The sequence below is a fragment of the Rhinatrema bivittatum genome, chromosome 5 (genome assembly GCF_901001135.1).
Source record: "Rhinatrema bivittatum chromosome 5, aRhiBiv1.1, whole genome shotgun sequence".
In the NCBI taxonomy this organism is placed as follows: domain Eukaryota; kingdom Metazoa; phylum Chordata; class Amphibia; order Gymnophiona; family Rhinatrematidae; genus Rhinatrema; species Rhinatrema bivittatum.
Window position 1 is genome coordinate 3,848,928 of NC_042619.1, and position 14,281 is coordinate 3,863,208.

Sequence of the window (14,281 nt, forward strand, 5' to 3'; positions counted from 1 at the left end):
CCCTGTCTTAAAACTAAATCTGGGAGACAAGTATGCCCTCCTACTATATTACCTGCTCCACCGTCACAAATGCCCCAGCAAATGGGCTATATCAACCCTTGCCCATAACTACTGGTACTGAAAATGTCATGACCACCAGTAATAAAAAAAAACAAACCCAAACCCCCAACCATTTTAAATTACTGAGTCACCCACCAGCAGCGTGGCCCTCTTAAATTGCAATTTATGGATGTCGTCCTTGCAGTTGGGTGGAGCTGGCAGCACACTCAGGCTGAGTCTCTCCCAACCCTCAATTAAGTTTGCACCAAACCAAGAAATGCAGTGCTTACACACTGAGAATCTTCCAACTTGCCCAAAATTTGCTCCAAGGTTCCAGGATCTCTTAGTCTGGATACTTAATGCATGCACCGCTCCCTCTGAAGAAGCGTTTAGCCTCAGATACCAGGGTTTCCCTCTCTGCACACTGTCACACTGCATGTACCTCCTCTAAAGAGACCTACACACCCAAATCTCTGGGTCTTCCTAGTCTTTGCTGAACATAGGGGGGAGGGGGGGTTTAATTCTCTGAGGACAGGCAGGATGGTGGTCCTCACACATGGGGTAACATCCAATGGTATCTGGCACAGAAAACTTATGTCAAATTTTTCTAGACCTTTGTGTGTGCCTCACTGAGTATACCTGTACATGCAATTATGCCAATTATGCTATGCATCTATGGTTTTTTTTTCCACAGAGCCGTCAAATCATGGTTTTGGTTTCGTCTGATCATGTTTTTTCGACCTTCTTAGTTTGCCAGATTTATGGGATCATTTGTTGCATGATAACACAATTTTATCCCTTTTAGTTACCCTAGGTAATTTTTTTCGTTCATCTTTCTAAGTTTCCGTTAATACAGTGTTCCATGGTGGTGTGCTATTGGTGCTCACTGGTTTTCTAGTCCTTCTGTCATTGAGTTTGACTTTACCTCCATGTTATTTCAGCTGGTCTAGTCTAGTGGGTTCCAGCGATGCTCTTGGTTTGCAAGGACTCTTATCAAGGACCTCCATGATAGTTGTTTCCTGTGGCTGGGGATATCACATGATGTCCAGAGATGTCGCAAATGTGCAGCCATGACCCAAAAAGGATGTCAGTCATGAATGGAACTCTTGGAAAAGCATTTTGGGCACTGGAAATCCAATCCACCGACATCAAAGGACCTTGTCGCTGCATCTGTGGAGGGAGCGTCATCGGCATTGGGGGTACTGTCAGTTCCCTCAATGCCACCGGCTGGTAGGAAACCCAGAGACAGGCCTTCATCTGGCTCTTTCTGATGGAAGGAAAGGGCCAGGTTTTGCCTCTTTGACACCAGCATCGAGGACATCCCATGCCAAGCATCAAGGGAAGCTGAAGAAGCATCAGCATTTGTATCTGATACCGGGAGCGAGAGTGGTCCAGTGCATGCCAAGAACCCCCTCAAGGACTCCTATGGCAAGGAGAACTCATCCTCTAAACAGAACAGAGACTTGGGACAGCTTCCCCCGGTCCAGGTATCTGCCACCAATCCATCTCTCAGCTCCTAGGAAGGCTTTGTCACCCCTCCTACCTCCTAGTTGGTGTTGTCATCGGCTCTCTTCTAGGAAGAGTTGGATAGAAAAATCCAGCAGGCCTTGGAGAAGGAATGGCAGAGCCTCAGTGCCATGGCATTGAGAGCAATGAGTCAGGCATCATTGTTGCTCGATTCCTTAAGGGTGCTTGGTGGCTGGTGCCAGGGCTCTATGTAATGTTGATGCATACAAGGGGATTGGAGTCAGTGGCCGCCACCATGCTGTTGCTATCCAGCCCTTCGGGAGAGGAAGCTTCCCCAGCTTGTCAAAGACCTTGGCTAGGGTTTGAGCACCGAGGACGCCCTCGTCATCAATAGACCATAGTGAGTCAGATTCCAGATGTTCTTGGAGGAATGGCTATGACTCAGTAGATGCCTCTGAAGAGGTGTCGCAAATAGGGCTCCCCTTCAACCCCTCTTCTCCACTGGAAAGAAGAGAAAATGACTGAAGCCATTCATTTATGTTTGTGTTTATTAGAGATTTATTAGTTGCCAATACCAAGGTACATATATAACATTCATAAAATATCCACATTAATCAAAACATAATGAAATCTCACAAAATCAAAATAAAATATATAATAAAATCATAGAATATACACAGAATGAAGCACACAATAAAATCTCACGATATCCACTTGAAGCAGATTAAAAACATCCAACAAAAAATTACCAGGATTAAATAAAACCTAAAGCTTCAAAATACCTAGCAATCATAAGCTAGTTGGAATAAAAGTCTTTAGCATTGCCTTAAATGATTTAACACAGGTTTTTAATCATAGGTTTACAGGTAATGAATTCCATAGCATCAGAGCCACAATCAAAAACGTTTGCGCTTTGGACTCTGCCAGGTGCACCCACCACACTGAATGGGCATCCAGAAGACGCCATTGAGTAGAGCAGAGGAAGTGGGCAGGGTTGTAAATTTTCAACATCGCATTACTCCAAGGAAGAGAATTGAATTGCAGCAACTTTAAAGACTAATACATTCAGATACTGTAAGTATTTAGTCTAAGTCGTTTTGAGCTAGAATGAAAAGGCATGAGCTAAATCTAAAGAAACATAATTAGTGCAACTTTATATTTCATGTGACTTTCTATAGGGAGCCAGTGCAGATCAAATACTTCTGGCATTATATGCTCCCTCAATTTCTTTCTTGAAATTACTCATGCTGTAGCATTTTGCAGCATCTGCAATGCCTTCAAAGCTCGAGCATTTAATCCGGTATAAATTGAGTTACAGAAATGTAGTAACGACAAAATCGCCTGTGCAGCTGTTCTAAAATTGTATCCAGGTAGTAGTGATTTTAAGCCCCTTAATAAACGCAATTTTGAAAAGCCTGTCTTTACTACAGACTTAATCTGGCTTTGAAATGTAAGGACAAAAATATTTTACAAATGGAGGATGGAACTAGGAATGAAATGCTGGATATCCTCCTTTCATAGACTCCCCTAGGGAAGAAATGGCAATCCCAGTCCATGAAATCCTTCAGGTGATGCATTTGAGGATGTGGGAGAAACACCTTTCTGTGACTCCTTTTAATAAAAAGGCAGATATGATCTGCATCATCCAAAAGGCTACCAGATTCGAAAATCTGTGGTAATCTAATCCGCTCTCAAGTAGGCCAAGAGAACTCATTCCTCGATGCCCCCTGGGGAAGGACTCTAGAACCCCCGGTACCTTTGGGGGAGAGGTTTTTCAGGGGGCTATACCCAAGGTGCTCATAGCTTCCTACCAGTGCTTCATGGGCCAGTATATGTGGGACTTGCTGAAGCAAATGTAGGGGGTGGCTAAGCAGCTTCCCCAAAAGCAGCAAGACACCCTCCAGTCTCTGGTGGACAGGAGAGTATCTCTTCGAAGACAGAGTGAAGGATGTGGTCACATAGAATCACTGAACAACATTCTAGCAGCTTTCCACTGGCACTCAAGACCCAGCCTCCTCTTCTAGGTTGTGCCTGCCAGAGATGACAGAGTGTGTCTAAACTCCAGACTGCACCCCAGTTCATACCTGGGATGGGGTTTTGTCTAGATAAGGGAAAACATAGCCTAGTATTGTGCTACCTGGGCCAGAGGACCTTCCAGTCAGAGGGAGGTCATGGTTTTATGTAAACTAGTGGCCTCGTGTAACTTTGGAGATGTTGATTTTCAGGATCATAAGGAAAGGGTACAGATTAAACCTATTGCATCTCCTGCCAAATTTGCCCCAGACCACAGTCGGGATCGCTCATAATGACATGAACTGCTTCAGAAGGAACTCTCCTCCTCTTATTGGCCATTACAGTTGAGCCTGCTCCACGAAGGCAAAGATGGTGGGGATTTTACTGTTTTCCTGATTCCAAAGAAACAGAAGGACTCCATCCCATCCTAAATCCAAAGGACTTGAACAAATTCATTTCAAGAGAAAAGTTCAAGATGGTTTCACTGGACACCTTAATCCACTTTCTTCAAAAAGAGGATTGGGTAAACTCTCTTGATCTAAAGGATGTTTACTTTCACAAAGATTTTTCCCAAGTCACAGGAAATATCTCCGATTCATGGTGGGAGAGTGTCACCTCCAATACTGCATTCTGCTCTTTGGGCTAGCAGCTGCTCCATGTATCTTCACCAAATGGTTAGCTGTGGTGGTGGTGCACTTAACACAGACTTTGAGGTTCATGTATATCCCTATCTTGTCGATTGGCTGGTTAAGAGCGCATCTTGGGCAGGAGCTGAGAAATTGATGCGTATGGAGTTACTAGGGTTTTTTGTCAACTATCCTAAGTCTCATCTGAGCCTGTCACCTCAATTGGAGTTTATTGGAGCTTTTCTAGACACTGTTAGGATTGTGGACCATTGTGTTGGAGAGAGGTTGACACAACCTGAATGCCCAGTAGGTCTTCACTGCCAACTGGTGGAGCAGACTGTGAAGAGACTGAGCTGGACCTTCGCCTTTACCACATTTCCCTTTGGGTTGAGTCTTTGTATTCCAGGGACAGGCAGGTCTTAGGTGATAGTCTCTGGGGTGACTGCTGAAGAGAGGCTCCAATAAGGCTGTGGTCATAGCTGCAGCAAGGAGGGTGGTCGGTGGTTATAGGCTATGGTCGAGGCAGGCAGCAGACAAAGAAGGTTAGATCACAGGTTATGGTTGGTATCGAAGATAGGCAGGTAGAAGAGAAGGGCAAGGCTGGTTGGGGCTAAAGACATGGAAGAGGCTGTAGACGAGGCTGGGCAGCAAGGCTCAGAAGCAGCAACTTACACTACCAACGGGTAGTCGACTCATTGCTGAGGCAAGGAATGAGAGTCAGCACCTTTTTTATATAGGTCCTAGCAAGGATGGTCAGACCACAGGCTATGGTCAAGGCAGGTGGCAGACAAGTATGGTCAGATAACAGGCTATGGTCTGTACCAAGGGTAAGCAGACAAGAACATAAGGACAAGACTGGATAGGGTTGAAGACACAGGACAAGCCTGGAAGACAAAGATAAGATCGGGCAGGATGAGGAGAAGGCTGGAAGATGAAAAGGCTGGGCATGCTGAAGATAAGGCTGGAAGATGAAAAGGCTTGGCAGGTTGAAGACAAGGCTGGAAGCGAAGATAAGACTGGGCAGGCTGAAGACAAGGCTACAAAGCAGCTACTTACATTACCAGGGGTAATCGACCTGTTACAGAGGCGAGGAATGAGAGTTAGCACCTCCTTTATATAGATCCTGGCATCTGATGTCATCATCGTGCCCCAAAAGCCTTTTCCCACCGCGGGCCCATTAAATTAGCATGAGTCCCTCACACTGGTGCCTAGTCACATTGGAAAGAGGCAGAGGAGTGGCGTCATGCCAAACGGCTGAATGGTGTCCCTGGGTGAGTGCGCTGGCTCATGGGCTGACTCGCGAGCTGGCAAACATAACAGACACAACTCGGGCAAAAGCCTTCCTTCTGCAACAAAAGGCTTCCACAGGGGAAGAGATACAAATGAGTCAACAGACAACAGCTTTGCACATATTGGAGCTGTTTGGTCTCATGGCATCAATGGTGCATTTTACTCCCATAGCACATCGCCATATGAGGAGACTGGTGGACTGTAAGATCTAAGTGGCTGCAGGCCATTCAAGACTTATGGGATCGCATCCATGTCACATGACCACTCAGGGACTCTTTGTCCTGATGGCGAGGTATTTCTAATCTGATCAGAGGATTCCTCTTCCAAATTTCTCCAGTCCAAATTGTGCTCATGACGGATGCATCCGACCTGGGCTGGGGAGTTCATGTAGAGGGACTCTGCATCCAGGGTTTGTGGTCCAGTCAGGAAAAGTTATATCAGATAAATTTCGTAGGGCTGTAGCCAATTCAGTATTCTGTAAAGGTTTTCAGAGATCGGTTTTCCAACAAAGCTTAAAATGTACTACATCACCAAGCAGGGAGGTACATATCTCCTGTGTCTGGAGGCCGTTCAGTTGTGAGACTGGGCCATCTCTCAAGTTATGGTAATCAGGGCCACGTACCTGGCGGGTGTGGAGAATGTCCTTGTGGACAGATTGAGTCGGTCCTTGGAACCATATGAGTGGTCCCTCAACCAGGGGTAGCAAATCCAATTTTCTGCCTCTGGACACACAATTGGTGGATCTGTTTATGTCCACTTGAAACGGGAAGGTCTCATTCTTCTTTTCCAGAGAGAGGGTATGCAGCAAACTAGTCTTGGATGCCTTTGGTCTAGATTGGCGCAGGTGACTGATGTATGTGTATCCTCCAATTTCATTAGTAGTGAAAATACTGAAGCTCAAGATAGCAGGAGGACCATGATTCTCATAGACCCCTTTTGGCTGAGACAGATCTGGTTTCCGCTCATCTGGGAGATGTCCAGCAGGGAACTGATCAGACTGGGAACTTTCCCACATCTCATCACTCATGATCAGGGCAAGTTTCACAATCCCAATGTCAAGGCCCTGTCACTCACTGCTTGGATGTTGAGAGAGGTTCACTTTGCAACCTCTCGAGTTATCTGATGATGTGTGTTGAGTTTTCTGCTTTAAGCAAGTATTCCACTAGATAATCCTATGGATTCAAGTGGAGGAGGTATGCTGTGTTGTGTGTGCAAAAGATCCTTTTCCTGTTCCACACAAAATCTTCTTGATTACATAAGATTGCCCTACTGGGTCAGACTTAAGGTCAATAAAGGCCACTATCCTGTTTCCAACAATGGCCCATCCAGGTCGCAAATACCTGGCAGGATTCCAAAGGATAGATAGATATATTCCATGCTGCCTTGCCAGGGATCAGCAATGGATTCCTGCAATTCCACCTTAATAATGGCTTATGGACATTTTCTCCAGGAACTTGTCCAATCCTTGTTTAAATGCAGCTGCACTAAAAGCTGTCACCATGTCCTCTGGCAATGAATTCCACAGCTTAATTATGCACTGAGTAAAAAAATATTTTCTCTTATTAGTTTTAAATGTACAACTTAGTAACATCATTTTGTGCCACAGTCTTTGTATTTTTTGAAAGAGTAGACAATTGATTCACGGTTACTTGTTCCACTTCTCTCATTATTTTATAGACCTCTATCATAGCTACATTTGACCAAGTTTGGTCTCAAGACCAAGGCCATAAAAGTTTACCTTAGTGCAATTGGCACCTACCATCACTGTGTGGACGGTAAGCTCATATCTGTGCAGCCTTTAGTTGTCTACTTAATGCAGGGCCTGCTTCATTTGAAACCTTCCATCAGGTCTCCTGCTGTATCTTGGGATCTCAGTGTGATTCTGTCCCAGCTAATGAAAACTCCCTTTGAACCACTGCATACCTGTGACCTGAAGTACCTGATTTGGAAGATAAGTGTTTTTGGTGGTGGTCACTTCGGCGCACAGGATCTGTGATATCCAGGCTGTAGTAACTTATCCACCTTATACTAAATTTTATCATGAGTGTGATCTTATGCACCCATCCTAAATCTCTGCCCAAGATGATGGAATTCCATCTTAACCAGTCAAGCGTCCTTGCAACATTTTTTCTCAGGCCACGTGTCTACCAAGGAGAACAAGCATTGCACAGTCTGGACTGCAAAAGAGCCTTGGCCTTCTACCTAGAGAGACTGAAGCCCATCAAAAGTTAAGAACAAAATGGAAAAAAGGTTTGTTGCTGACAAAAAATATTGTTGAGCCAGTTGGCACTTGTTTCTTCTCCCTTTATTCATTGGGGGCAGCCTGAAACTAGGGATTCCCTATGTATGAGGACTGCCATCCTGCTTGTTCTTGGAGAAAGCAGAATTGCTTACCTGTAACAAGTGTTCTCTGAGGACAGCAGGACATTAGTCTCATGAAACCCACCCACCTCCCCTGTTTACTAATGCTAAAATACAAGACTGAACGGATCCTGCGTGGACATGTGGCATGCAAGTGCAAATTCAGTGAGGCACAAAGTTCTAGAAACTTTGACAAAAGTTTTCTGTGCTGGACTCCATCAGATGATGTTACCCTATGTGTGAGGACTGACAACTTGCTGGCCTTGGAGAACAGTTGTTACAGGGAAACAGCTCTGCTCTCTCTTTCTTACCGTGATGTTTCATTCATTAGATCATGGCAGAGAGACGGAGTGCTCGTTCCTTGGTCAATGGGCTGTTCCTCGATCACTCCAAGTTGGTGGATGTTCCATTCCAAGGTAAGTTTTTCTCGGAAACAATACTCGATTATACTGCCTCTTCTTCCTTCTCACTGCCCCGGTACTTCTATTGCCGCATCCCATTTCTACCCACTCACTCCCTGGCCTTCCCTACCTACTCACTGTCATTGATCCCTGGTTTCACTGGGTCTCAGCCTGCTACTCTAATCACTAGGTTTGGATGTCATCTCATGAAATTGAAACGGACCACCCTGTACCTTCTGCGTGTGGGGTTGGGATGATATCTCCTGGTAGTGACATCGGGGTGGGACACCCTGCACACATTGTGTGTGATGATGGGGCGATATCTTCTGGCAGTGGCATGGGGACTGGATACCCTCTACATGTGTGTGGTGTTGGGATGAAATCTCCTGGCAATGGCTCTGGGATGATGCATTATGTTTCTGATGTGAACAAGAGCACTGTGCTTGTTTGTTGTACAGGTGACTTATTTTTAGAATCTCATTTTCAGTCTGTCAAGGAGCAGGTTACTCTGTACATGTTTAATCTTGCTCACTCTTTCTCTACAGTTGAATTCCCAGCTCCAAAGAACGAGTCTTTCCAGCGGTTCCAAGTGTTTTATTTGGGAAATATCCCTGTCAACAAACCCGTAGGTATGACCCTGAATATTGTATAAATCTTAGACGGAAAGATGTTAAAGCATTGAAATGTTTGTGCCATGGACCCTTGTAGGGGAAATGATGAGGCAATCAGGGTGCTGTATATGGGTCCATGCAGGGGTTTCTGTGAGTATATGCAGTGGAAGGGATTGAGACATCGAAATTTGTGTGATGGGCACAAACAGGGGATGTGGTGGATGCATACAGGGATATATGTAATGTGCACACTCAATAGAAGGGTTGGAATGTTTAATGGGTGCATGCAGTAGAAGGGTTGCAGTTGTGCAGTGTTTGTGTGAAGAGCACATGCAGTGGAAGGGATTGAGATTTCTGTGTGATGGGCACATACATGGGATGTGGTGGATGCATACAGGGATATATGTAATGGGCACACTCAATAGAAGGGTTGGAATGTTTAATGGGTGCATGCAGTAGAAGGGTTGCAGTTGTGCAGTATTTGTGTGAAGGGCACATGCAGTGGAAGGGATTGAGATTTCTGTGCGATGGGCACATACAGAGGATGTGGTGGATGCATACAGGGATATATGTAATGGGCACACTCAATAGAAGGGTTGGAATGTTTAATGGGTGCATGCAGTAGAAGGGTTGCAGTTGTGCAGTGTTTGTGTGAGTATATGCAGTGGAAGGGATTGAGATTTCTGTGTGATGGGCACATACATGGGATGTGGTGGATGCATACAGGGATATATGTAATGGGCACACTCAATAGAAGGGTTGGAATGTCTAATGGGTGCATGCAGTAGAAGGGTTGCAGTTGTGCAGTGTTTGTGTGAGTATATGCAGTGGAAGGGATTGAGATTTCTGTGTGATGGGCACATACATGGGATGTGGTGGATGCATACAGGGATATATGTAATGTGCACACTCAATAGAAGGGTTGGAATGTTTAATGGGTGCATGCAGTAGAAGGGTTGCAGTTGTGCAGTGTTTGTGTGAGTATATGCAGTGGAAGGGATTGAGATTTCTGTGAGATGGGCACATACATGGGATGTGGTGGATGCATACAGGGATATATGTAATGGGCACACTCAATAGAAGGGTTGGAATGTCTAATGGGTGCATGCAGTAGAAGGGTTGCAGTTGTGCAGTGTTTGTGTGAGTATATGCAGTGGAAGGGATTGAGATTTCTGTGTGATGGGCACATACATGGGATGTGGTGGATGCATACAGGGATATATGTAATGTGCACACTCAATAGAAGGGTTGGAATGTTTAATGGGTGCATGCAGTAGAAGGGTTGCAGTTGTGCAGTGTTTGTGTGAAGGGCACATGCAGTGGAAGGGTTGGAGGAAGTAGGGGGGGGTCTGTGTAACAATTGCATTCAGTGGAAGGGTTGGAGACAGGTTTTGTGTGATGGTCACAGACAGTGGAAGGGTTTTGTATGGTGGCTGTAGGTAGTGGAAGGGTTGGAAGCATGCATTGGTCTGTGAGATAGTCACAGTCACTGAAAAGGCTGGAGATGCTTAGGGGTTTTGTGTGGTGATCACAGACAGTGAGGGGTTGGAGATATGGGCTTTGTGTGATGTTTACTGCTAGTACAAGGGTTGGAGACACACAGGGGTTTTGTGTGATGGTCCCAGGTAGTGGAAGGGTTGGAAACAGAGATTTTGTATGGTGATTGCAGTCAATGGAAGGGTTAGAGAGAGGTTTTGTGTGATGGTTGTAGGCACTTGAAAGGTTGCAGACACAGGGGTTTTGTATGGTGGTCGCAGTCAATAAAAGGGTTGGAGACATGGGTTTTGTTTGATGGTCGTTGACAGTGGAAGGGTTGGAGACATGGGTTTTGAGTGATGTTGCAGGCAGTGGAAGGATTAGAGATGGATTTTGTGTGATGGTTGAAAGCAGTGAAAGCAATGGGAAGACACACGGGAGATGGGCGCAGATAGTGACCATTGTGTACCTACAATACCTGAATGTAATCCACTTGAAGTCTCTGAAAGGTGGAATCTGATTCAGAATCCAACGAATCTAGTTTTGAGTGTATATCCAGGGGCTTGTGTGAAGAGCACTGTCAGATGTTTACATTTATTATCTAGTTATGTTACTGTGCCCTTGGATTTTTCAGGGATGGATACAGTAAATACTGTTTTAGATACTGTGCTGACCACAAGCAACAGACTAGATTGGATGCCAGTATATGTTGATGTGGCATCTGCTACCCTTACCATCCTGCAGGAGCAGGTAAGCCTGGTGCCCTCAGCATGATGAGGCTAACATTTCTGACTGGATATTGCCATTTCAGGCATTGTTTTCTTTCTCTGGGCAATATGTGTTATTTTAAGATGCTGGTGATGTACAATTGCAACTTCTGTAAAGCTCAGATACTAAAAAGCCAGTCTTTACTTGATCGTAGAGTTGCTAGTTCTGCTTCATGAAAACCTTGCATGGAGAGGACATTTTCCAAAGTGATTTACACAGCTAAAAATAATTTTCTCCATCCAATGATGCCAAAGTGGAAAAGGTTGCTCGGAGCGCAGAAAAGCCTACATTTCCACACAGTGCCCACCATTCAAGGCTTCCCTGCCTCTCTTTCTCTCCACACATTCTCATCACGTCATTATTGTTTGCATTAGGGACTCCCGATGTAACAATAGGTTTGTCCAATGAACCCAATACCATCCTTCCTAGAGCCTGGTTTTTTGTTCCAGGCTGCCCCTGTTAAAGAAACAGAAATGGTTTCTTGCCCCAATAACAATTTTTGCCTGTTAACAATATTTTGCGTTTTGCCCTTTTTTGTTTGTCAGCCTGCAGCTAGGGATTCCCATGTGTGAGAACTGCCATTCTGCTTGTCATCAGAGAAAGCAAAGTTGTTTACCTGTAACAGGTGCTCTCGAGGACAGCAGGATGATAGACCTTGCAAAACTCACTTAGATTTGACTTCTCCATAATTAAGCTAAATTAGAGACTCCAGGGGACCCCGCATGGATGCATAGCAGTACAGCAGGCTGAACATATCCAGTAGGACTTTTCTTTGCTGGGCTCCATCTGATGATGTCTCCCATGTGTGAGGACTACCATCCTGCTGTCCCTGGGGAGCACCTGTAACAACTCTGGTTTATCTAAATAAGCAGGAAGGAACTGAATCACTTCTGTGTCAGGAAGAAGGCAGATCTCTCAGAGAATGACTCTAAAAGCTACATACAATATGTGACGGGGAAAGACAACGTCCTGGATTCCAGATCCCTCGAGTTGTCTCTGCATTAGACAGAAGCAGATAAGAACCCCCAAGATAGTCTTGTTTACTATTAATCTGAAAAGGAAGATGCACAGCTTCTGTTCAGAAAGGATGGGCTCCAGCTTAACCAGGGAGGGACCTGGCTGCTGGTGCTAATGTTTAAAAAGGGAGATGCAGTAGCTTTTAAACTAGAACAAGGGGGGAAAGCCATGGTTCAGAGGACGAGTGAGAGCATCCTGATAGAGAGGTTCCAATAAAGCCAAAAGTAGCCCAGGTGCCTTTAAATAAAGAACTTATTGAACTAAGATTCCAAATTATCCCTGACAGCTACTAAGAAAGGTGTGTATGTAAATAAAAAAACACACCTTAAAATGTCTGGTTCCTGAACCATCCCCAGATCAGTCCAGAGCAGAGCGCTTATTCATCCCCACCAGCAGATGGAGGCAGACAACAAACCTTTGGGCACGGTTACATATCCGAGAGCGCCACCTGCAGTCGTCCCTCAGTATTTCTCTGGCTCCAGCAGATGGTAGAGGTGTTAACCTGCAGTCCTGGCTGATCTGGTGTTCGGCGGTTTTCTGCTCCCCGAGGTTCCAGGTTCATGTTGAGGGCCACCCCTGGCAGTTTTTAGCCCATGACCCCTGGGACCACTAACAGCCAGGGGACTGGTTCCCTTAGTGGGGCCTGAAGTCCCCTCCTGCCTGCTGGGATTCAGTGAAGTATTCCCCCGTTGGGGGTCTTTTCTTTTTCCCTTTCCTTTGGTAGCTCTGCTGTGGTCCCTTTAAGTAAAAAAAGAAAAGAGGAGGAGCGTGGGAGAGGCTCAGCAGTAGTGTCTAAGCAGCCAGCCAGGTGGTCTGGTCAGCCCAGGAGGCATCAGGCTGTGCAGTGGGGAAGGCTTCTGCCGCTGTGTGCCCCCAGAAGGGGGAACGTAGCTCTGGCAGCACCGGTGCATCTGCTCCGGCGGCTTCCGCATGGTGAACAACCCTACCCCCCCCCCCCCCGAAAGCAGACTAAAACCTCAAACTTTCAGATTTCAGAACGGTGCTCCAAATGCTTTTTTCTGTTATTGATTACTTTAATTCCTTATTTCCTAGCGTGTAGCAGATGGACTCAGGACCAATGGGCATAGTGCACTCCTGTTAGCAGTGGGAGACGGATCAGATTTCAATCTGACGTCAGCCCTAGTACATAGACCCCTGCAGTGGGGAGTTAGGGTAGAGCAGAGGCGACTCGGATTCAGCGAGTTGAGCAGACTTTGGCTAGGCCCCGCTCCTCAGTGTTGCGTCCGTCAGTCTCAGATGGCTTCGACCTCTGTGCCTCAGCTTTCTTCCTTCTCTCTCCTCAAGCCTTAGGAAGATGGCTGCTGCTGCCGCGTCTTCATGCCGCTCTCTCCAGCGTCCCCGGAACGGCAGTGGCGATGGTGTTCGCTATGTTTCTCCTGAGGGCCTCCTAGGGTGCGCGCGTGCACGCCACCCACGTCTTTATCCACATCATGGCGGGAACCTCAGGGGCGTCCCCTCCGAGTGACGTCGCGCCATCCGGGTATTTAGCCTGCCCATCGTTTGCTAACAAACTGAGTTAGCAAGGATTGGATTGGACTTATCCGGTCTAAGCTGCTGTGCCGCTTCCTTGCTGCCGCTGGAAGCTCTCTCTGCCCTTCAGGGTCATTCACCACTAACCTGGGTACCCGCTCCTCGGGGGCCCTTATGCTTTCTTTCAGGTACCTATCTGGGATATCGGGTACTCGCTCCTCAAGGGCCTGCTCTCCCTACCTTGGTGCCTACAATTCAACTACTTCTGCCTGCCAGGATCTTCATAAATAAAGCTATCTACTTCAGTGCCTCTGTATCGCTCCATGGTGAGACCGCACCTTGAATACTGTGTACAATTCTGGTCGCCACATCTCAAAAAAGATATAATTGCGATGGAGAAGGTACAGAGAAGGGCTACCAAAATGATAAGGGGAATGGAACAGCTCCCCTATGAGGAAAGACTAAAGAGGTTAGGACTTTTCAGCTTGGAGAAGAGACGGCTGAGGGGGGATATGATAGAGATGTTTAAAATCATGAGAGGTCTAGAATGGGTAGATGTGAATCGGTTATTTACTCTTCGGATAGTAGAAAGACTAGGAGACACTCCATGAAGTTAGCATGGGGCACATTTAAAACTAATGAGAGAAAGTTCTTTTTTTACTCAACGCACAATTAAACTCTGGAATTTGTTGCCAGAGGATGTGGTTAGTGCAGTTAGTAT

The 14,281-nt window shown here is 46.0% G+C and overlaps 1 protein-coding gene across 2 annotated transcripts in view; it reads left to right on the top strand.

The window, feature by feature from the left end:
* Positions 1-14,281, top strand: part of APBB1 (amyloid beta precursor protein binding family B member 1) — a 218,342-nt gene that overhangs the window by 172,851 nt on the left and 31,210 nt on the right. For both annotated transcript variants that reach the window (XM_029601910.1, XM_029601912.1), the window contains 3 exons: positions 8,128-8,212; positions 8,743-8,826; positions 10,919-11,034. In XM_029601910.1, the coding sequence (XP_029457770.1) occupies positions 8,128-8,212; positions 8,743-8,826; positions 10,919-11,034 (285 nt within the window). The remainder of the gene's footprint in view (positions 1-8,127; positions 8,213-8,742; positions 8,827-10,918; positions 11,035-14,281) is intronic.